General features: G+C 41.7%; 1 protein-coding gene across 1 annotated transcript; it reads left to right on the top strand.

The window, feature by feature from the left end:
- The first annotated feature begins 1551 nt into the window (after positions 1-1551).
- LOC139442436 (CB1 cannabinoid receptor-interacting protein 1-like) lies at positions 1552-10434 on the top strand. Its single transcript, XM_071223246.1, has 3 exons — positions 1552-2053; positions 8788-8941; positions 9642-10434. The coding sequence occupies exons 1-3, from the start codon at positions 1887-1889 to the stop codon at positions 9804-9806; spliced, it is 486 nt and encodes a 161-aa protein (XP_071079347.1). The 5' UTR covers positions 1552-1886; the 3' UTR covers positions 9807-10434.
- The last annotated feature ends 6202 nt before the right edge of the window (positions 10435-16636 follow it).

Here is a 16636-nt window from a genome sequence, read left to right as displayed (position 1 = left end):
CGCAAAACAACAAACCAACCAAGCAAAATCAAGAATGTTGTTTCAGCTTTATTTGTGCAGTCTGTGACTTCAGCCACTGGTCCAAAAGCTTGAGTCAAAAATTACTTTCAGTAAGCTTTGCTATTGTAAGTCCATTCATACATTAACACTAAAACCTACTAAACATTATGTCAAGTGACTGGTTCCATTAGACTCAAAAGTTGTTTGGCACAGATTGTGTCATATCAGATGTCTTTTAAATATTCAAGACTGGTACAAGAAAATTCTGCCATGACACTGTAGAATGCTTGATTCTGATTGGTCAAAATCAGGTATCTAATTCCATTCTAATCCTCAAAACTAACATGTCAAGTGCTGTTGTCCTCATGGGAGAATAGATTAAAAACCTACAGTGAAATTTGAGTTAGTCTAACTGTATATAAGATACCTCTTATTGATACATTTGAATGGGCAGGGTTCCAAGTTAAAAATGATCTTCAGTTAAATTACCTAAAACCTCGAACCAGAGGGCTCATCTAAATATATGCTGGTTGCATAAGCGATCCTCCACATTGTCAGATTATGGTAACACACAAAATCAGTCATTTCACAGTTTGTGCCCTTGTGATTCTCAGGAGGCATGGTGCAAAGAGCTTTGTAAAAATGGACCCATTCTGCTCTGAAATCCTCAATGGTATGGCTGCTACCTTGTGTCCTATTAAGGACTGAAACAGTACAAAATCTAGATACAAACAAGCGTTATATTGTTTGTCTGACCCATATCACTGGCATTACAATAGATTTCACATTTTTGTGTACGGAAATAGACCTTGAAATAGACCTGTTGTTCCAATTGTGTGTGCCTCTCAGTTGACAGTTATGCCTTTGAAGTTCACACTGACGCTAACAAACAGACTAGATATAACCACGTGGGGAACGCCACGTCCAATCTGTTGGTAGAATGTAATAGGCGTTTGTATCATTGTGTTGTGCTGAAAAGAAACCCATGTTATAGAAACCTGTTTGAACTGTCAAAGGAATAATAACATCTACGCATATATGTACACGCATAATATTTTGGCGCTAGCTCTAAGCAATGAGCTAGTGATTTATAGCGACAGTTAAAATAATTACCAACTGCATCTATCCAAAGACAGCATTATCGAATATGTACATAAGGATACCTTGTGGAAGTCAAAATACATGAAACATGTATCAGTGTAAAATTTCAAAATGGAACGTTTGCAAGATATTAATATTTCAGGTTGACAATTCATTGTGTGTACTTCTTTAAATATCTACATAGAGTAAGGTGTATGCAGATGAACTTTTATAGTTATTTCAAATGCTTTAGATGTTACAATCAAAATCTCCTGTAACGTTGTATAAAACACACAAGTATTGTGTGTTTTAATACCCAAAGACGAAAACACCATTGTTGATTCATAAACACACTCTGACTACGAAGGTTGTGACCTCTGAAATATGCAGCGATTAGATTACAGTAAAAATAGTCACGCCCCCGGCACAGATAGCTAGTGAAAATAGCGCATAGTAGTTCCCTACACATGATCCATGATTGTCGTCCCGCACTGGCCTAATTGTGTCGCGAGGCTGGACGGAAAGCCCCGTGTAGTCTGCCTCTGTTCTAGACATGCGCAGAAGCCTGTAACTTGATGCCGAGTGAGAGAGGTGGTGCCATGAGTCCTGACAACTATAGAACTAGCCTGGAAGAGAAATGTATTGATCATTTGGCGGGCCATTACGTCTTGCCGAGCGAGTTCATGTAACCACCGGCAATCCAGGTCTTCTCAGGGAGGAAAACAGCCCTAGGTTGTATATAGCAGACGACACTTGATCCTGCGGAATATACTTACGATAATAGATCAATTATCTCAAGGAATGTGATGGCGAGTAACTTCAAAGTATTCTTGGCGTTCACCAAGCAACCGAAGGATGAACCGGTGTATCAGAAGCAGGACGGGCAGAGGTTTTCCGTCTGCAACACTATTAAACTAAACGTCAACTCAACCTACACGGTGAGCGTTGTGATCCGCCCCCAACGTACTTTATTGTAAGTATAAACCATATCCTCTGTGCTTCTGTTCGTTGTTCAGGTGACACGAATGGTATGTTGATGTATAATATTTGTCTTCAAAGGTTGACGCGAATACACAAGGGGCTTGCTCGATCAACGACCGCTTGTCATATGTCATTTGCATGACATCTTCACTCTCGTTTGTCCACGTTCTGACACCAGTGCCGCCTACTTGTCTCTTGTAGGTTATTGTTGTTTCTCTTGAGATGTGTAAAGGCGTAATGTTCATATTAACGACATACCGACACGATATTTGGCTGTACATAGGGATGACCGATGGATGGGAAATCACCATAGAATTCTTTGATGTATTGTTTCCCTCTGACGTAATGCATGAATCAAGATACTTGAACTTAAGATATGTAATGTTAATGTAGAAAGATATGTATCGGCGTATTAAGTTCGGCTTTATATCATAACTGAAAACATCGCAGTTTTTCGATACCGTGGACAAATAAAACATGGACCACAACGCGATCGTAGGTCTATGTTAAAGTATGGTACCCCCACTGTTAACGACAGTGAAACCTCGTTATCTCGAATACCTGTGACCCTCGAATACATGTCGAGGGTATCCGTAAGTAGAACCGACGCCGAGTACCATTACAGCATATTGCTGATTTAACAGAGTTAACAAAATTTCACGTTTGCCTCTTGCTGTCTCCACTACCACTACACTTCTACCATAAGTGCCAAAGCCGAACCTATATACAACTACACGGGCGTTTAATGATACAATATACAGGATACAAATTAGTAGTATTTGAATAATCGAGTCTGGACCAGATAATCCAGTGATTGATATCATGAGCATCGATCCACGCAATTGGGATACGATGCCATGCATCAACCAAGTCAGCGAGCCTGACCACCCGATCCCGTTAGTCGCCTCTTACGACAAGCATGGGATGCTCAAGACCATTTCTGACCCGGACCTTCACGAGTCTTTTTTTAAGAGTCAAGTTAAGTGACGATAGTGTATTTGCGATCTCTTGCCTGGCTGTTGTTCATGTTTTTGGCAGAGATTTCTTATGAACATGGAAAGGTGTTTTTTTCTTTTGTTCGTACCCCCAAGTTATGGATCTTCACTCGACATATCAATAGTTATTTGGTTCAAACTTGATATTAGCTACAGTGTTTGAGTTTAAGTTTAAAACATTTTATTCTCATGCAAATGCATCCCCATTTTCACAACAATAAGTCAAATAGGAAGAAAAGAAAGTAATATAAATATTTACGTTTTGCCCTTTCAAACACTTTCGTTTCAGAGAGGTATTAACATAAATGGGAGCTACACATGCATTTAATATGCATGAGCTCAATGTCTTCACAGCGGTTCCTGTTGACAATGTTACCTAATACACGCTTTCATTTGTGTAGTGAATACGCGATAAATGGCTCTTTAAAAGTTTAAAAAGTTTTACATGGGATATCACAACAGCTGGTACCATCATTTAAACCGATGTATATTATTAATACAAGCCCGGTTGATTTAGCTGCAATATGTTATTCCGACCCTGCACATATTTCCACTCCTGCTTACACCATGCACAATGACATTGTAGTGAAGTGTTGCGGTTGGGTAGCTACGTGGATAAAGGGTTCGCTTGACAGGCTAAAAAGTAACAAGAACCGACTTTTCAATGGGATAATATTGAATAGATTACCCATTGGTTATTATCTTCCGGCATATGAATGGAATGTGTAAATGTGGCTAGACACGTACTCATCCAATCCTTTGTTGTGTACTTTATGCAAATAATTCTTTTAAAAAACGTTCTATAATCTGAGTGAGTGTGTGAATTGGGTTTAACGCTGCGTGTGAGCAAGATTCATGAAATGGGCTTTCACACATTGTGCCAATGTTGAAATCAGAACGAAACATCCCTTTTGTCTGTCAGCATCAGCTGATCGTGATTTCGAATTCTATACATTCTCCCTGATCATTATTCTTGGATTGGTCGCACTATACACGCTGTCTTCGTTTGCTGAACGTCTTATCTAGAACTTTCTGGTTTTCTTCACACATTCACTCGGCCCGCAGTGATATAACTAAAGGGTTAAAGTGTTGGCTACACTCAATCAATTCGTACATGAGGCCAATGTTTGTCACAGGGCGTGGATCCTAAGTACATCACTTAGCCATCAGACTTTCTGAAACTCTGACCAGGTCAAAGGCACGACAATCGTGTACCGTCATGCATGACACAGCTGCTCTAGTTCAGAATGTTGTTTAAATGTAAATGAAATTCGTTAGACAGAAACAACAGATGTCCTTGAATACGCATCTGGTGTTCATTAACAAGTGAAATGTTCAGTCAAAACATTTATTACGAAAACTTTATTTATTTTATGTACTCATGATTAATAGATGCTTTATTATTATAAATTGTGGGTTATATTAGCAAAGGCTACTGTTCTGCGAAACAGCCTGTGCAAGAGAACACACAAATATTTATAGTTTGTAGACCGGAGAAGCTTCCATTTAATGTAACATATTACATTGTAAGTCAGATTTCAGTATTATGAAGTACATGTGCTGGTCCCATGTAAAGTAATGTCCACACCATAGTCACCGGCAATTCTATAAATATGTAGATTAATCGATTAGAGGAACGAACGTTGCATTTGGCAGCATTACAGAATTAACATGGCCGTGTCACCAGATGGTGATCACATATTGGGGAAACGAACCGAGTTGCTCCGCGTGAAGTACAAGCCCTTAAACCACTGTGCCAATCGTCTTATTATCCGAAGACGTGTGACAGTAAAGAATGTTGCTGTCTCTGTGTCAGAATTGCACAATGCGTATATATCTATAGTTAAGTCACGATATATCTGAAGAAATGAATTCACACTTGTGAAGAGGAGCAGAGGGGGGAAAATGTAGACCCTACTTAAAGATTGTTTGTTTGTTTGTTGTTTAACGCCGCACTCAGTAATATTCCAGCTATATGACGGCGGTCTGTTAACAATTGAGTATGGACCAGACAATCCAGTGATTGATATCATGAGCATCGATCCACGCAGTTGGGATACGATGTCATGCATCAACCAAGTCAGCGAGCCTGATCCCGTTAGTCGATTCTTACGACAAACATAGTCGCCTTTTACAGCCATCATGGGTTGCTGAAGACCTATTCTACCCCGGATCTTCACGGGTCAATGATTGTTTTTAACTTGAGTCAAATCAATTAACAATGGCTTCTGAACTATTGTCAGCATTTCTAAACCTCATATAAACAAGCTACAGGCACGGGAACAGCGGGGATGCATTTTATATGTGTCGATTTGTGCTGGTAGTCATGTAATTTTGTTGAGCGAGTGAGTGGGTTTAACGCCGCTTTTAACAGTATTCCAGTTATATCGCGGCGTGTCAGCTTAGTTTTGGAGGAAAGCCCGAAGTGATGCAGGTCTTAGACGTTTACCACTTTGGTGAAACCCACGAGCACGGGTATGATGCTGACAAACCTAGAAACATAATCGGGGCGAACCGGGATTCGAACCCACAATCATAGGTTCCTGGCGTGCCGAAGGGACGCAACTCTGCACAGCGAATCGCGGCGCCTTAGACGACTGGGCCACTCGTGCCCCCGTAATTTTGTTGAATACACATCACCTGTGAGGTAGTTATAGTGTTGTCATACGTTTACACTCGATGTAATGCTCCTGTCGGGAGGCAGTGTCACGCTACACCTATACATTGTGGAAACAGCGTTAATGTTGGATGTAGAAGCAGATCACATGTAACCCCTGTCTCTGTGAAGAGTGGGTTAAGACTATGAGATAGTAAGGAGGCTGCACAATCCATTCCTATGTCGACACGGATCGTATGCTGTTGGGTCTTTCTTCCTTATAATGAATTGGAATGAAACCGAAATCGCAAGATGGGCACTTTGAAGCAGGAAGTAAAAATGTTCGATTTGGGATTTGAATCTTTGATGCGAAAGTTGTTGTCGATACATGAATTATGCATGTACTTCCTATTCAGAAATGGTTTGTGACTGAATGCAGCGTGGGAAATGCGGCGTATTTGTCACTCACTTCATAACCCTAAGTGAATCGTGTATTTTTAGGCCGTAATTGATTTGGGACACACACACGTAGGACCAGCGTCCCAAGATGATCTCCATAGCTGCAAGTGTATTTTTAGGACAAATTGATTTCACGTGCCACAGCAATCAACAACTCGTTGGCATTGGCTTCAGTCAAGATCCATCCACAGTACACGCTTCAGGGCTGTATCTTGGGACACGACAGTGTCTGAGACCGCATCTGTTGGAGCATTGAAAGGTGGAAATGTCATTTCTGTTACTCACTAAATGGTCTTCGTGTCAGTTGACATATTTTAAACGATGGTCACTGAAGGACGGGGCATCATGAATGGGCTTATACATTGAGTTGTTGAGATTGGTTGAAATTGTCGCGGGTATGTGTAAGGAAAGCCCCATGTGATAGCGGTCTTAACGTTTACCGCTCATATCAAACCCACAAGCTCGGGTATTGTTATGACACACGAGGAACGTAATCATCTGGGATTCAAAATGACGGTCGTTGGTTTCTGACACACCTGTAACCACGTGGCAACTAGGGACATAAAATTATATGCAGAACCATGAGACAGCGAATGTACAGTCACTCTCACTAAGCTACAGAACCACATTATCCATATTCCATCGCTAGCAGGTGACATGAGGCGCATAAACAATTATCATATATAAACATAATTATAACGTTGCCGATGGAACATGTGTTGTAAGCTGACGTGCGTGTAGTTGACTAATGGCACTAGTTTGTTCCCCACTGTACCGACTTAAATGTGACTAAGCGTCACATGTTCGTGACAGACGTGCTCCTTGACCAAGCGGCTTCTATGCTTTGCTTGGTTTGTTGTTTTACGCCGCACTCTGCAATATTCCAGCTATATGACGGCGGTCTGTAAATAATCGAGTCTGGACCAGATAATCCAGTGATTGATATCATGAGCATCGATCCACGCAATTGGGATACGATGCCATGCATCAACCAAGTCAGCGAGTCTGACCACCCGATCCCGTTAGTCACCTCTTACGACAAGCATGGTCGCCTTTTACGACAAGCATGGGTTGCTGAAGACCTATTCTACGCCGGATCTTCACAGGTCTCTATGCTTTGGATATTTGTCGTGTCTGAAGTAAGATACTATTGTGGTGGTTACAATCGTCAGTTTACACGCTGCAGGGTGTATATATCTCCCACCATAATATTACCAAACGTTACCCCAGACATTTTTATCGTTGTGTTTTTTCATGAGATATGTTGGTCCTAATGAGATAAACCACAACAAATTGTTTTATACACGTATTTAAAAGTCGGATTTTTTTAACATAATGGTGAGGGGGCTGTGGTAAGGTGTAAATCTGGAAGTCTCGTGAAAGCAAGAATAGCTTTTATCAAGCATAGGTTGCCACAGTTTCAATGTGTGAGGACAGCAGTTAACGTTGTGTGGAGCCGGTTAGATCCCTAGCACTTTATTGTTTGTCGTAAGAAGCGACTTGGAAGCTCGGTGACTTAAATGTAACAGTTGATTGCATGTCATCTTAGCCGACGGGGTGGGACCTTGCTCACGTTGCTCATTTTATCAGACACTGTGATTTATTTACAGTGATATAGCTGGAACATTACTAACTGTGGCGAAAACAACAAATAAACAGTTATTCTACCTTGGTAAGGTATATTATATTTCAAATTCACAAACCAGGGTAATCAGATGTATACTCACATGTAGTACACACGCAATACAACAGTACAACCCCTCTTAATGGTGTCACTTGGATACAGTATACTGAAGAATAGAGGCTAGGCAGTTATGACCTTTAAACCCCTATCTATAGTAAAACTTCTGTAATAGTATCTTAGACTGTGTATTGATTTTGATGAGAGGCTGTACTCGTGTCCGCTGTCACTCGAACATTATTATATTTATCAGTCAAGCGGGTAATGAGTTATCCACATATCCACAGACTCTCGGCGTCTGGGTTCAAACACGGCAGTAATGCCTCACTTGGACCTAGACTGGGCACCTGGCCGCAGGCAAGGATCTCTTCAGTCCAGCCTCGTTCTCTGGGTATGCTCCTGTAGCGCCAGCGCAGCATACTCAGGGAACCATGCAGCTCTTCAGTCTTCAAAAAGCCCAAAGCCCAGTATTGATCAGCGTGTGCTGCGTTACAAGTAACAATCTTTGAGAACATCACGCCAATGTTTACCTGCATTTTGAAGCACTCCGATACCATTCCTTACAAGAAACCGTCATCGATGCTGTTAATTGCGAGGAATACATATTGGAGCGGTCATTTTCGTAAGATAAACCTCATAGCGCAAGTGAACACTTTGCCAATTGCCGCGTTGTTGTGACAGGGAGACTAGATCTCACTGCCCATTGCCAGTGTCCAGTCCAGGTATAAACGTTGCACGTAGTGTAAAGTGGGTTTCAACTATAGGGACCAAACTTGATAGGGCTGCCATTTGTCCCGATCATATAACGCCAAACATGAATGCGTTCAATACAGTTTCATTCAAATGTAGATATATATTTACGAATGTTATCGAAAGGGAAATCACCTTAGCGTGTTTAAAACACTACCTTGTTATGAAACATTGATTAAATTCAAATCTCAATGTGATCATTTTATCTTACCTTAATACCCACTTTGCTATGTTTCTTGGTACAGGCGACTGCAGATCGCTGGTGAACGCCTGGAGTTGGACCAGGTGAAGCCAGAACACGACGATGACGACAGCTGCAAGTACCAGGCCAGCTGGGTCACTGTCGGCTTCGAGCAGAGCATGAACGCCAAGAGGAAGGAGCTCCCGGTCGTGCTGGAGGTATACCCGACTCGAATTATATATATATACTCATGAAAAGAAGTAAGGGAACGCTTAACGATCATTGAGCATGTTAGGTGTGCGTATGCGTGCGCATAGGGAGTTTGGTGTTTTCACTGTCACTGCGTCAAGACACACTCTTGTCCGAAAAAAATGTTTCCCCAGGATATCCATCAAGTCCACTGAACAGTTATTTTATATGTGTAAAGCCTGTAATCTACTTGCAGAAAAAAACACTTCAAAATAATCCAGTCCTCTCCACTGCCCCAACGCCCATGGATGGGTGGTGGGTAGGCGGTTGACATGAAAGTTCGTTTGGAAATGACTTGTATGGTTCAATCGAAACTTTGGTTTAAATCAGCAATAAACGATTTCTTTGTTCTCTTATATTCCCACCGACATATGAGATTGTTTAAATGTTTACCCAAATAGGTTAAAAGCCGTTAGGTTGAGCGATTCCACGTGTATAGTTATTTTATGGGCTGCGCTTTGAAAATCGTTTTAGGTTTATCCCAGATAGTGTATACTTTGTCTGGGAATACAACTTTCTGTGATATTGTCAAATTCTAAGTCAAAATCCTGTCGTCAAAGGGACGCAACTCTGCATTTGTTATAACTCTGCAAAGCAAGTTGCACTGCAGTACCCTTTTCACGTTGAAACTGGATTTTTCCCACATTGAAAATATTCCCTATGTTGTAGATGTCTAACGGCGTGACTATGACGTTGGCACTACAATGTAAGTTCTACACTGAGGGAGAAACAAAACACTGCCATTGGGGGCAACCACTTCACAACATCGAGTACGAATGCAACGTGCCAGACGGCTGTACCTTTGTCGACATCACGAGGACTAAACTACTGTGACGTCATTAGCGTAGCATTGTAGTCATCAATAGAGCTTTGCCCTGAAAGTCTACAAGCCTTAATTGTTACCATTAGAAAACACCCTGAACCGAGCCCCCGTGTGCGTTTAACACTGGGGAGGGCGAGGTTCAGGCGTGCCTGTTAGTGCTATTTAATGTCTACACATTCCACGATGGAGACGTGCATGGTTGTGCCTGGAATCGCTACTGAAGATACTATGGAAGTTCCTGATGGAAGAGTATTTGGTTGAGCTCTTTAGGCGACTTTCATTTCTTGGTTTAAAGATCGGACGATCATTTACCCTGCATTGATGTTGCAAGAAAAAAAGTAGTAGTGGAACAAATTCATTGTGATCTTCTTTTTCATTGCAAAATATAGAGAGAGATAAGTTGTCAATAATAATCGGTCACTGTCCAAGAAAATGAACCGATCTGCATTCGTTTGATACCACAATCCGTTTTGCAATTGCATGTTACTTTCATTTCGACCACAGTCATGCTGTGTTGAAAATCCGTAAACCAAGCAATGAAAAAGCCTCAATTCATTGTCTGTTGAAGGTGATTCGGGAAATAATGTCTCTTTGCTTTACAATATCATTCATTGGTGTCCAAGGTATTTTTTGAATATTTTATATTTCGGGTTCACATGAGGGATATTCCATTGCGAACCAAGACAACATTTTGTATAGATGAGTCAAGGGCGATTGTTTATCATACCAAACTGGCTTCCACGGGAGATATCCTAGATATCGCTACAAATAAATTGCATCACAATGCTTTGTAAACCCTTGTGACGTCATCGTTTAACATGACGTAAATATGACATCACTAATCCCTCTGTCGCTGAAGCTGGTTAGCTGTACTGTTTACACTCAAGACACATGTTACTGTTTGCAACCGAAAAAGTTGAAAGAATTATTTTGGATAATAAATAGAATCTCACTCTCGTGTCTTGATATCAAGTATATCAAATCTCATCGATAAATAGCCAGCCTCGGAGTTTAATCGTGTTGATATTATTGATATCAAACGACACTGGGTGACATTCTCTATAGTTCACCAGAGGTTTCTATAACACACCCTAACTCATGTAGACAACATCTGAATCAAGTCATCATCTTTCATTCCGTGTATATTTGGGATGGTTAACCAGGTTATATCGGTTCATTCGTCACCGCTCGTCTCTTTCCGTAACCTTCCGAATCGCCATCCGGCTTGTCCCGGAATGACACGAGTGCTCTCGAATGATATAGTTTATCAAGTGCAATATTTTACGTGATGATACTCTAGTTTAATAACACCTATTAACAGAGCTGGAACAATCTTCATAATAATGTTCCCCTATTTATTCAGATTTACGCGCAACAAACACTTATTACACGCTGCCTTAAGAAAAGTATACTCATGTTCATATATATTCTATGGAATCTCGTCATCCTTATTTTACAATTATTATTATTATTATTATTTTTGGGGATATGTGAAAAGGAATAATTGCTGGCGTTTAACCTTTCACTACATGTTAGATGGCTTGATTATAAACATTCAAAGGTAAACAATAACTGTGTAAACACGTTGTAATATTATATATGTAAAGTGATGGGCTTTAGTTATGTAACTATCCCGCTAAGGATATATGTGCTTCGCGAAATCGATTATTCCTTGATATTTGTCAAGCATATTTGAACTGTTCAGGAATAACATCATATTACAGTTTTGTTTGCCCTTTATTAATTGGCTGCTTCCAGCTTCAAACCAGTGTATGAAGAGTTTGTCATCACAAGGTATTCTGTTCTGTTAATATGATCCACCACTTCAATTCATGCATGTATGTGGTGATAATTTGTCTCCAAGACCAAGAATAAGTTGTGTATGCTGGTTTTCATGGTTTAGTGTAATCTACATACGCTATTTGCAATGCACAAGTGTGGATATCTATGAGCAAGTGATACACTGGTTCTGCTCGACCATTTGTTGAGCAATCAAGTAGATTGTTATTTATTCTTTTGCAGCTCTGCATAATATGCACGCAAAGTGTGGTTATTTTGTTGTTCATCATGCAATAAATCAATTGAGGTTGTATCCTGGCATTTGTTATTTTAATACTTGTTTGTTTGTTGTTTAACGCCGCCCTCAGCAATAGTCCAGCTGTATGACGGCGATCTGTAAATAATCTAGTCTGAACCAGACAATTTGATGATTGACACCATGAGCATCGATCTTGGCAATTGGGATACGATGACATGCATCAACTATCAACCAATGCAGCGAGCCTGACAGCCCGAACCCGTCAGTCGCCTCTTACGGCAATCATGGGTTGCCTATTCTCTACCCGGATCTCCATGGTTTTATTTTAGTACAAGCAGGTTGGGTCGTCATGTCATTCACGTGCATGCATGGTCGGACGACCTAAAACATGCGGACTACCCTCACTGGAAATATTGCTATATTATTTACGTCAAACATTACGACACCCAGACAGGCCAGGTCACACATTGTAATCACCCCATCCTCATTTCAGTCGGAGGGGGCACGGGTGGCCCAGTCGCCTAAGACGCCACAATTCGCTGTGCAGAGTTGCGTCCCCCGCCAGAAACCTATGATTGCGGGTTCGAATCCCGGTTCGCCCCGATTATGTTTCTAGGTTTGTCCGCAAAATACCCGTGCTCGTGGGTTTCACCGAAGTGGTAAACGTCTAAGACCTGCATCACTTGGGGCTTTCCTCCCACATTAAGCTGACACGCCGTGATATGACTTGAATACTGTGAAAAGCGGCGTTAACCCAACTCACTCACTCACTCATTTCAGTCGGCTCTTACGTCAAGCGTTGAGTAAATGCTATCTATTCTACACCGGAGTCCCAAAGGAGCTCATATATAATGATGATGTTTAACATAAGAATTCAATTTACAGCATTGCCTTTTATCAAAACCTGTTTAAGATGACACCTTTGGATGGTAGTGACGCAGATCGAGGATTTTAACAACTGATTAACTACGATAGCATCATAGCATCGTTGCAAATATGCTGAAATTATCAATTATTATCAACTGTATAAAATTTCAAATTGATAAATTCAGATTGATGATAATTATACGAAATGTTTTTTTCAGAGTAATTTCTATTTATCATCATTATTCTGTCCTACACATGTTTCAATATTTTTTCAAGCAGTCAAATACGATAAGTATATGTTAGCGCCCTCTTCAAGGACTTTCAAGTTCGAGGCGCAGTGACGCTCACAATTCCAGACTTTGAGCCGAGGTTCGCCCCATTTCGTCCGAATCGAATGGCCTAGCGCGTGCAGGGGTCGTTCGAAAGAATGACGAACTTGAGGGAAAATGGACATAACGCATCATAATGGTAAAACGACACATAACCCTAGCCCTACGCCATTGGTTCCGAACTTACACATTGTGTTTAAGCGGTATATGTACCGCAAGTGGAATAATAATAATAATAAACCTCTGACTTATGATACGCCCCCTCATAATGATATCACCACGCGCAGTAATGTGATATTTACACCTCTTTATATCGGCATATGACAGCCTATCAGAAATTCAGACAACGTCGGTGCCCTCAATATCACTCGGTCAGCATTACATTTAATTGCATTACGAGAAGTGTGGACAGCCCTCATGGGAGAGGACAGTAATAATGCTTACACGAGTTATTTCCCTTGGTGCGTTTTATTAACCCTTAACGTGAGATTGCCTCGCGATTGTTCGAGTTCGTTTGAACAAACCCGATGGGACGGTGCGTTGGAAGCTGGAAGTAATTGTTTATTAACCTGATAGAAAAAAATCCACTTGGGTCTGCATCCAGATAATGGTGTTGAAGTACAGAGTACACATTCTTTTCTGAAAGTCGTCAACAGGCGTAAAGAATGAGAGCGAACACATACACACTACATACTACCTTCATTCCACTATTTGCATTTGAATTACACGACTGCCATCACACATAGAAATTCAAAATATACCTGGTGATACGTCACGTTTACACATTCATGCAAATGCACACGCACGCGCATTAGGACGCCGCATTCAGCGTTATTCCAGCTATATGATGGCGGTCTGTAAATAATCAAGTCTGGACCAGACAATCACGTGATTGATATTATGAGCATCGATCCACGCAACTGAGATACGATAACATGCATCAACCAAGTCAGCGAGCCTGACCACCCGATCCCGTTAGTCGCCTCTTCAAATACGACAATGATATAATCGCTTCTTACGGCAAGCATGGGTTGCTGAAGACCTATTCTAACCCGCATCTTCACGGGTCAAGTTCTGTTTGGTAGTATTTGTGATTCAATGTAGATAATATTCATTATGATATTCATTATGACATCTTCGGGTGCTGTGGTATGAATTCCATCCACTGTGGTCAACAGTGTGTCTGCTACACAGAGTTCCTTAACAATCTCAGACATGAGGAGCACGGCTCTGTAGTACTTACCAGATGATTGTTAACTTTGTCCAACCTGGAGAATTAGGAAAGCTGAGAGACGACAACCTTCAGCATAGTGGATGGCGACGCTTCTCGAATGTGGAACAAATAGTTTCGTGTATGATTGGAAAACTAACTTCTCAGTGTGGTCCTTGTATCTTATTTTCCACGTGTTTCAAGCTACCCCTCTGGTATTAGTTAGAGGTGAGGTGAAATGGGTTTCAACGTCGTGTTCAAGATTATTGCACTTATATAGCGACGTGCGTGCGCGTGTGTGTGCGTGCGTGCGTGCGCGGGGCTGCTTGTACTAGCCCAGACTAATACCAATTTAATAGTGCTAGCCAACTTTCCCTTCTACCACTAGACAACGGAGGCGGTCCTAATAGAGACAGGGTCCCATTAAAGCACAATATGTAGATTACTGACCCAAACTGAGGTTAAACGTTGGTAATGGAGTTCTGAATATCACTATGAACAGGTAAATGTGATTGACGGTACGTAGCCTCTATTCTCGTGTGGGGCACGGCTAGACCTGTCGCCTATGGCGCCGCATTTCGCTGTGCAGAGTTGCGCCCCTTGGACACGCCAGAAACCCGTGATTGTGATATCGAGTCCCGGTTCTTCCCGATTATGTTTCTTGATTTGTCAGTACGATACCCGTGCTCGTGGGTTTCTGCAAAGTGGTTGCCGTCTAAGACCTGCATCACTTTGGTCTGTCCTCCCACATGACGCTGATACACCGTGATATAACTGGAATACAGAGCGGCGTAAAACCCAACTCTCTCACTACACCCGCATGCAGGCGGGTTATATTTACAAGCTAGCTAGTGAGTATTACAGTCATTCGTATGGGTTATCACTCATGTAGGCTCGTTGATCTAAATACAACGTCATCATATCCCAACACCGATTGATCCAACAATTATACGTTTGTAAAGGCATGTAACTCATCACGCGTGAAGTGGTGTCTTGGAACAAACACGAGGGGGTTTCAAAACATATCATGTATTTGAATTTTTTTTTGCTCAAATTCCTGCTAATACGACATATGAACGACTAAAATCCATAGCGCAACCATCAGTATACAGAACCACTATGCCTGTCTTAAGAGGCGACTAACGGGATCGGGTGGTCAGGCTCGCTAACTTGTTTGATGCATGTCATCGTATCCCAATTGCGTAGATCGATGCTCATGACTCAATTATTTACAGACCGCCGTCATATAGCTGGAATATTGATGAGTGCGGCGTTAAACAACAAAGAAATAGAATACAGGAGCTGTATTCTTAATATACGTGAGGACCCTTCTTGTTTGTCATTACCTCAAATCCCTAACTTAGTCTGTACATTTTATGAAGCGAGCAGCCGTAACGTGTATGTCTACGCGTTGACTGTATACTGAATGTGTAATCTCTTGCAGATACGCCTCATTGTGGGCGGGAGGCCCGAGCAGGTAGTGCGACAGAGTATCCTAGTGGTTCAAATGTTCGCTCGTCACGCCGCAGACAATCGATTCCCATTTTGGCAATAATCTCCCTCCCGGTGTATTACTGCTGCAATACTGCTAAATGAATTGTACTAAATGTACAACTCTTTTTGTGTAGAGTGGATAGAGCGATAGGTTGCTGGGGGCCTATTTAAAGCCAGATTCCCTGCTGGGCTGAAGTGAGTGAGTGAGTATGGTTTTACGCCGCTTTTAGCAATATTCCAGCAATATCACTGCGGGGGACACCAGAAATGGGCTTCACACATTGTACTCATGTTGGGAATCGAACCCCGGTCTTCGACGTGACGAGCGAACGCTTAAACCACTAGGCTACCCGACCGCTTCCTGGGCTAAAGCTCTGAAGGAATATTAACAAACCTTGCAAGTTGCTCACACACTGATCACTACTGCACAGACTGCCTCTGTGGTCTAGAGCGTTGGCCATGAGAGCGGATGGTCGGGGATTCCATCCCCTGCTGCATGCGTCATACAAAAAGATGTTAAAAGATGATACTTGTTGTTACCCTGTCTGGCACTCGGCATTAAGGGGCTGAAACAAGGACTGGTCGGCTCGGAGTCAGTATACTGTGTCTGCGTGGGGTATTCATGTTAAACTGTGGCATTAGTCCCGGGCTAGTGCGCGCGAAAATACATACATGTACGTCCTAATGTAAATGCTGCAATCTTGAACGCGATGTCAAACCCCATTTGAACCTCACCTCAGGAAAGGTTACCACAGGTCACAGCATATATATATATATATATACACACACAGTTGATACAAACTCCATTGTTCTGATACCGTTCCTGGTGAAATTGTTCGAAGTAAGGGGCTAAATGATCAGCGGGGAATCACTGAAGTTATACAACAAACAAACTAATCATGT

The sequence above is a fragment of the Haliotis cracherodii genome, unplaced genomic scaffold (genome assembly GCF_022045235.1).
Source record: "Haliotis cracherodii isolate W230 unplaced genomic scaffold, xgHalCrac1.p SCAF_5, whole genome shotgun sequence".
In the NCBI taxonomy this organism is placed as follows: domain Eukaryota; kingdom Metazoa; phylum Mollusca; class Gastropoda; order Lepetellida; family Haliotidae; genus Haliotis; species Haliotis cracherodii.
Note: the sequence above shows the minus strand (reverse complement) of the source record. Positions and strands in the feature narration are given on the sequence as shown.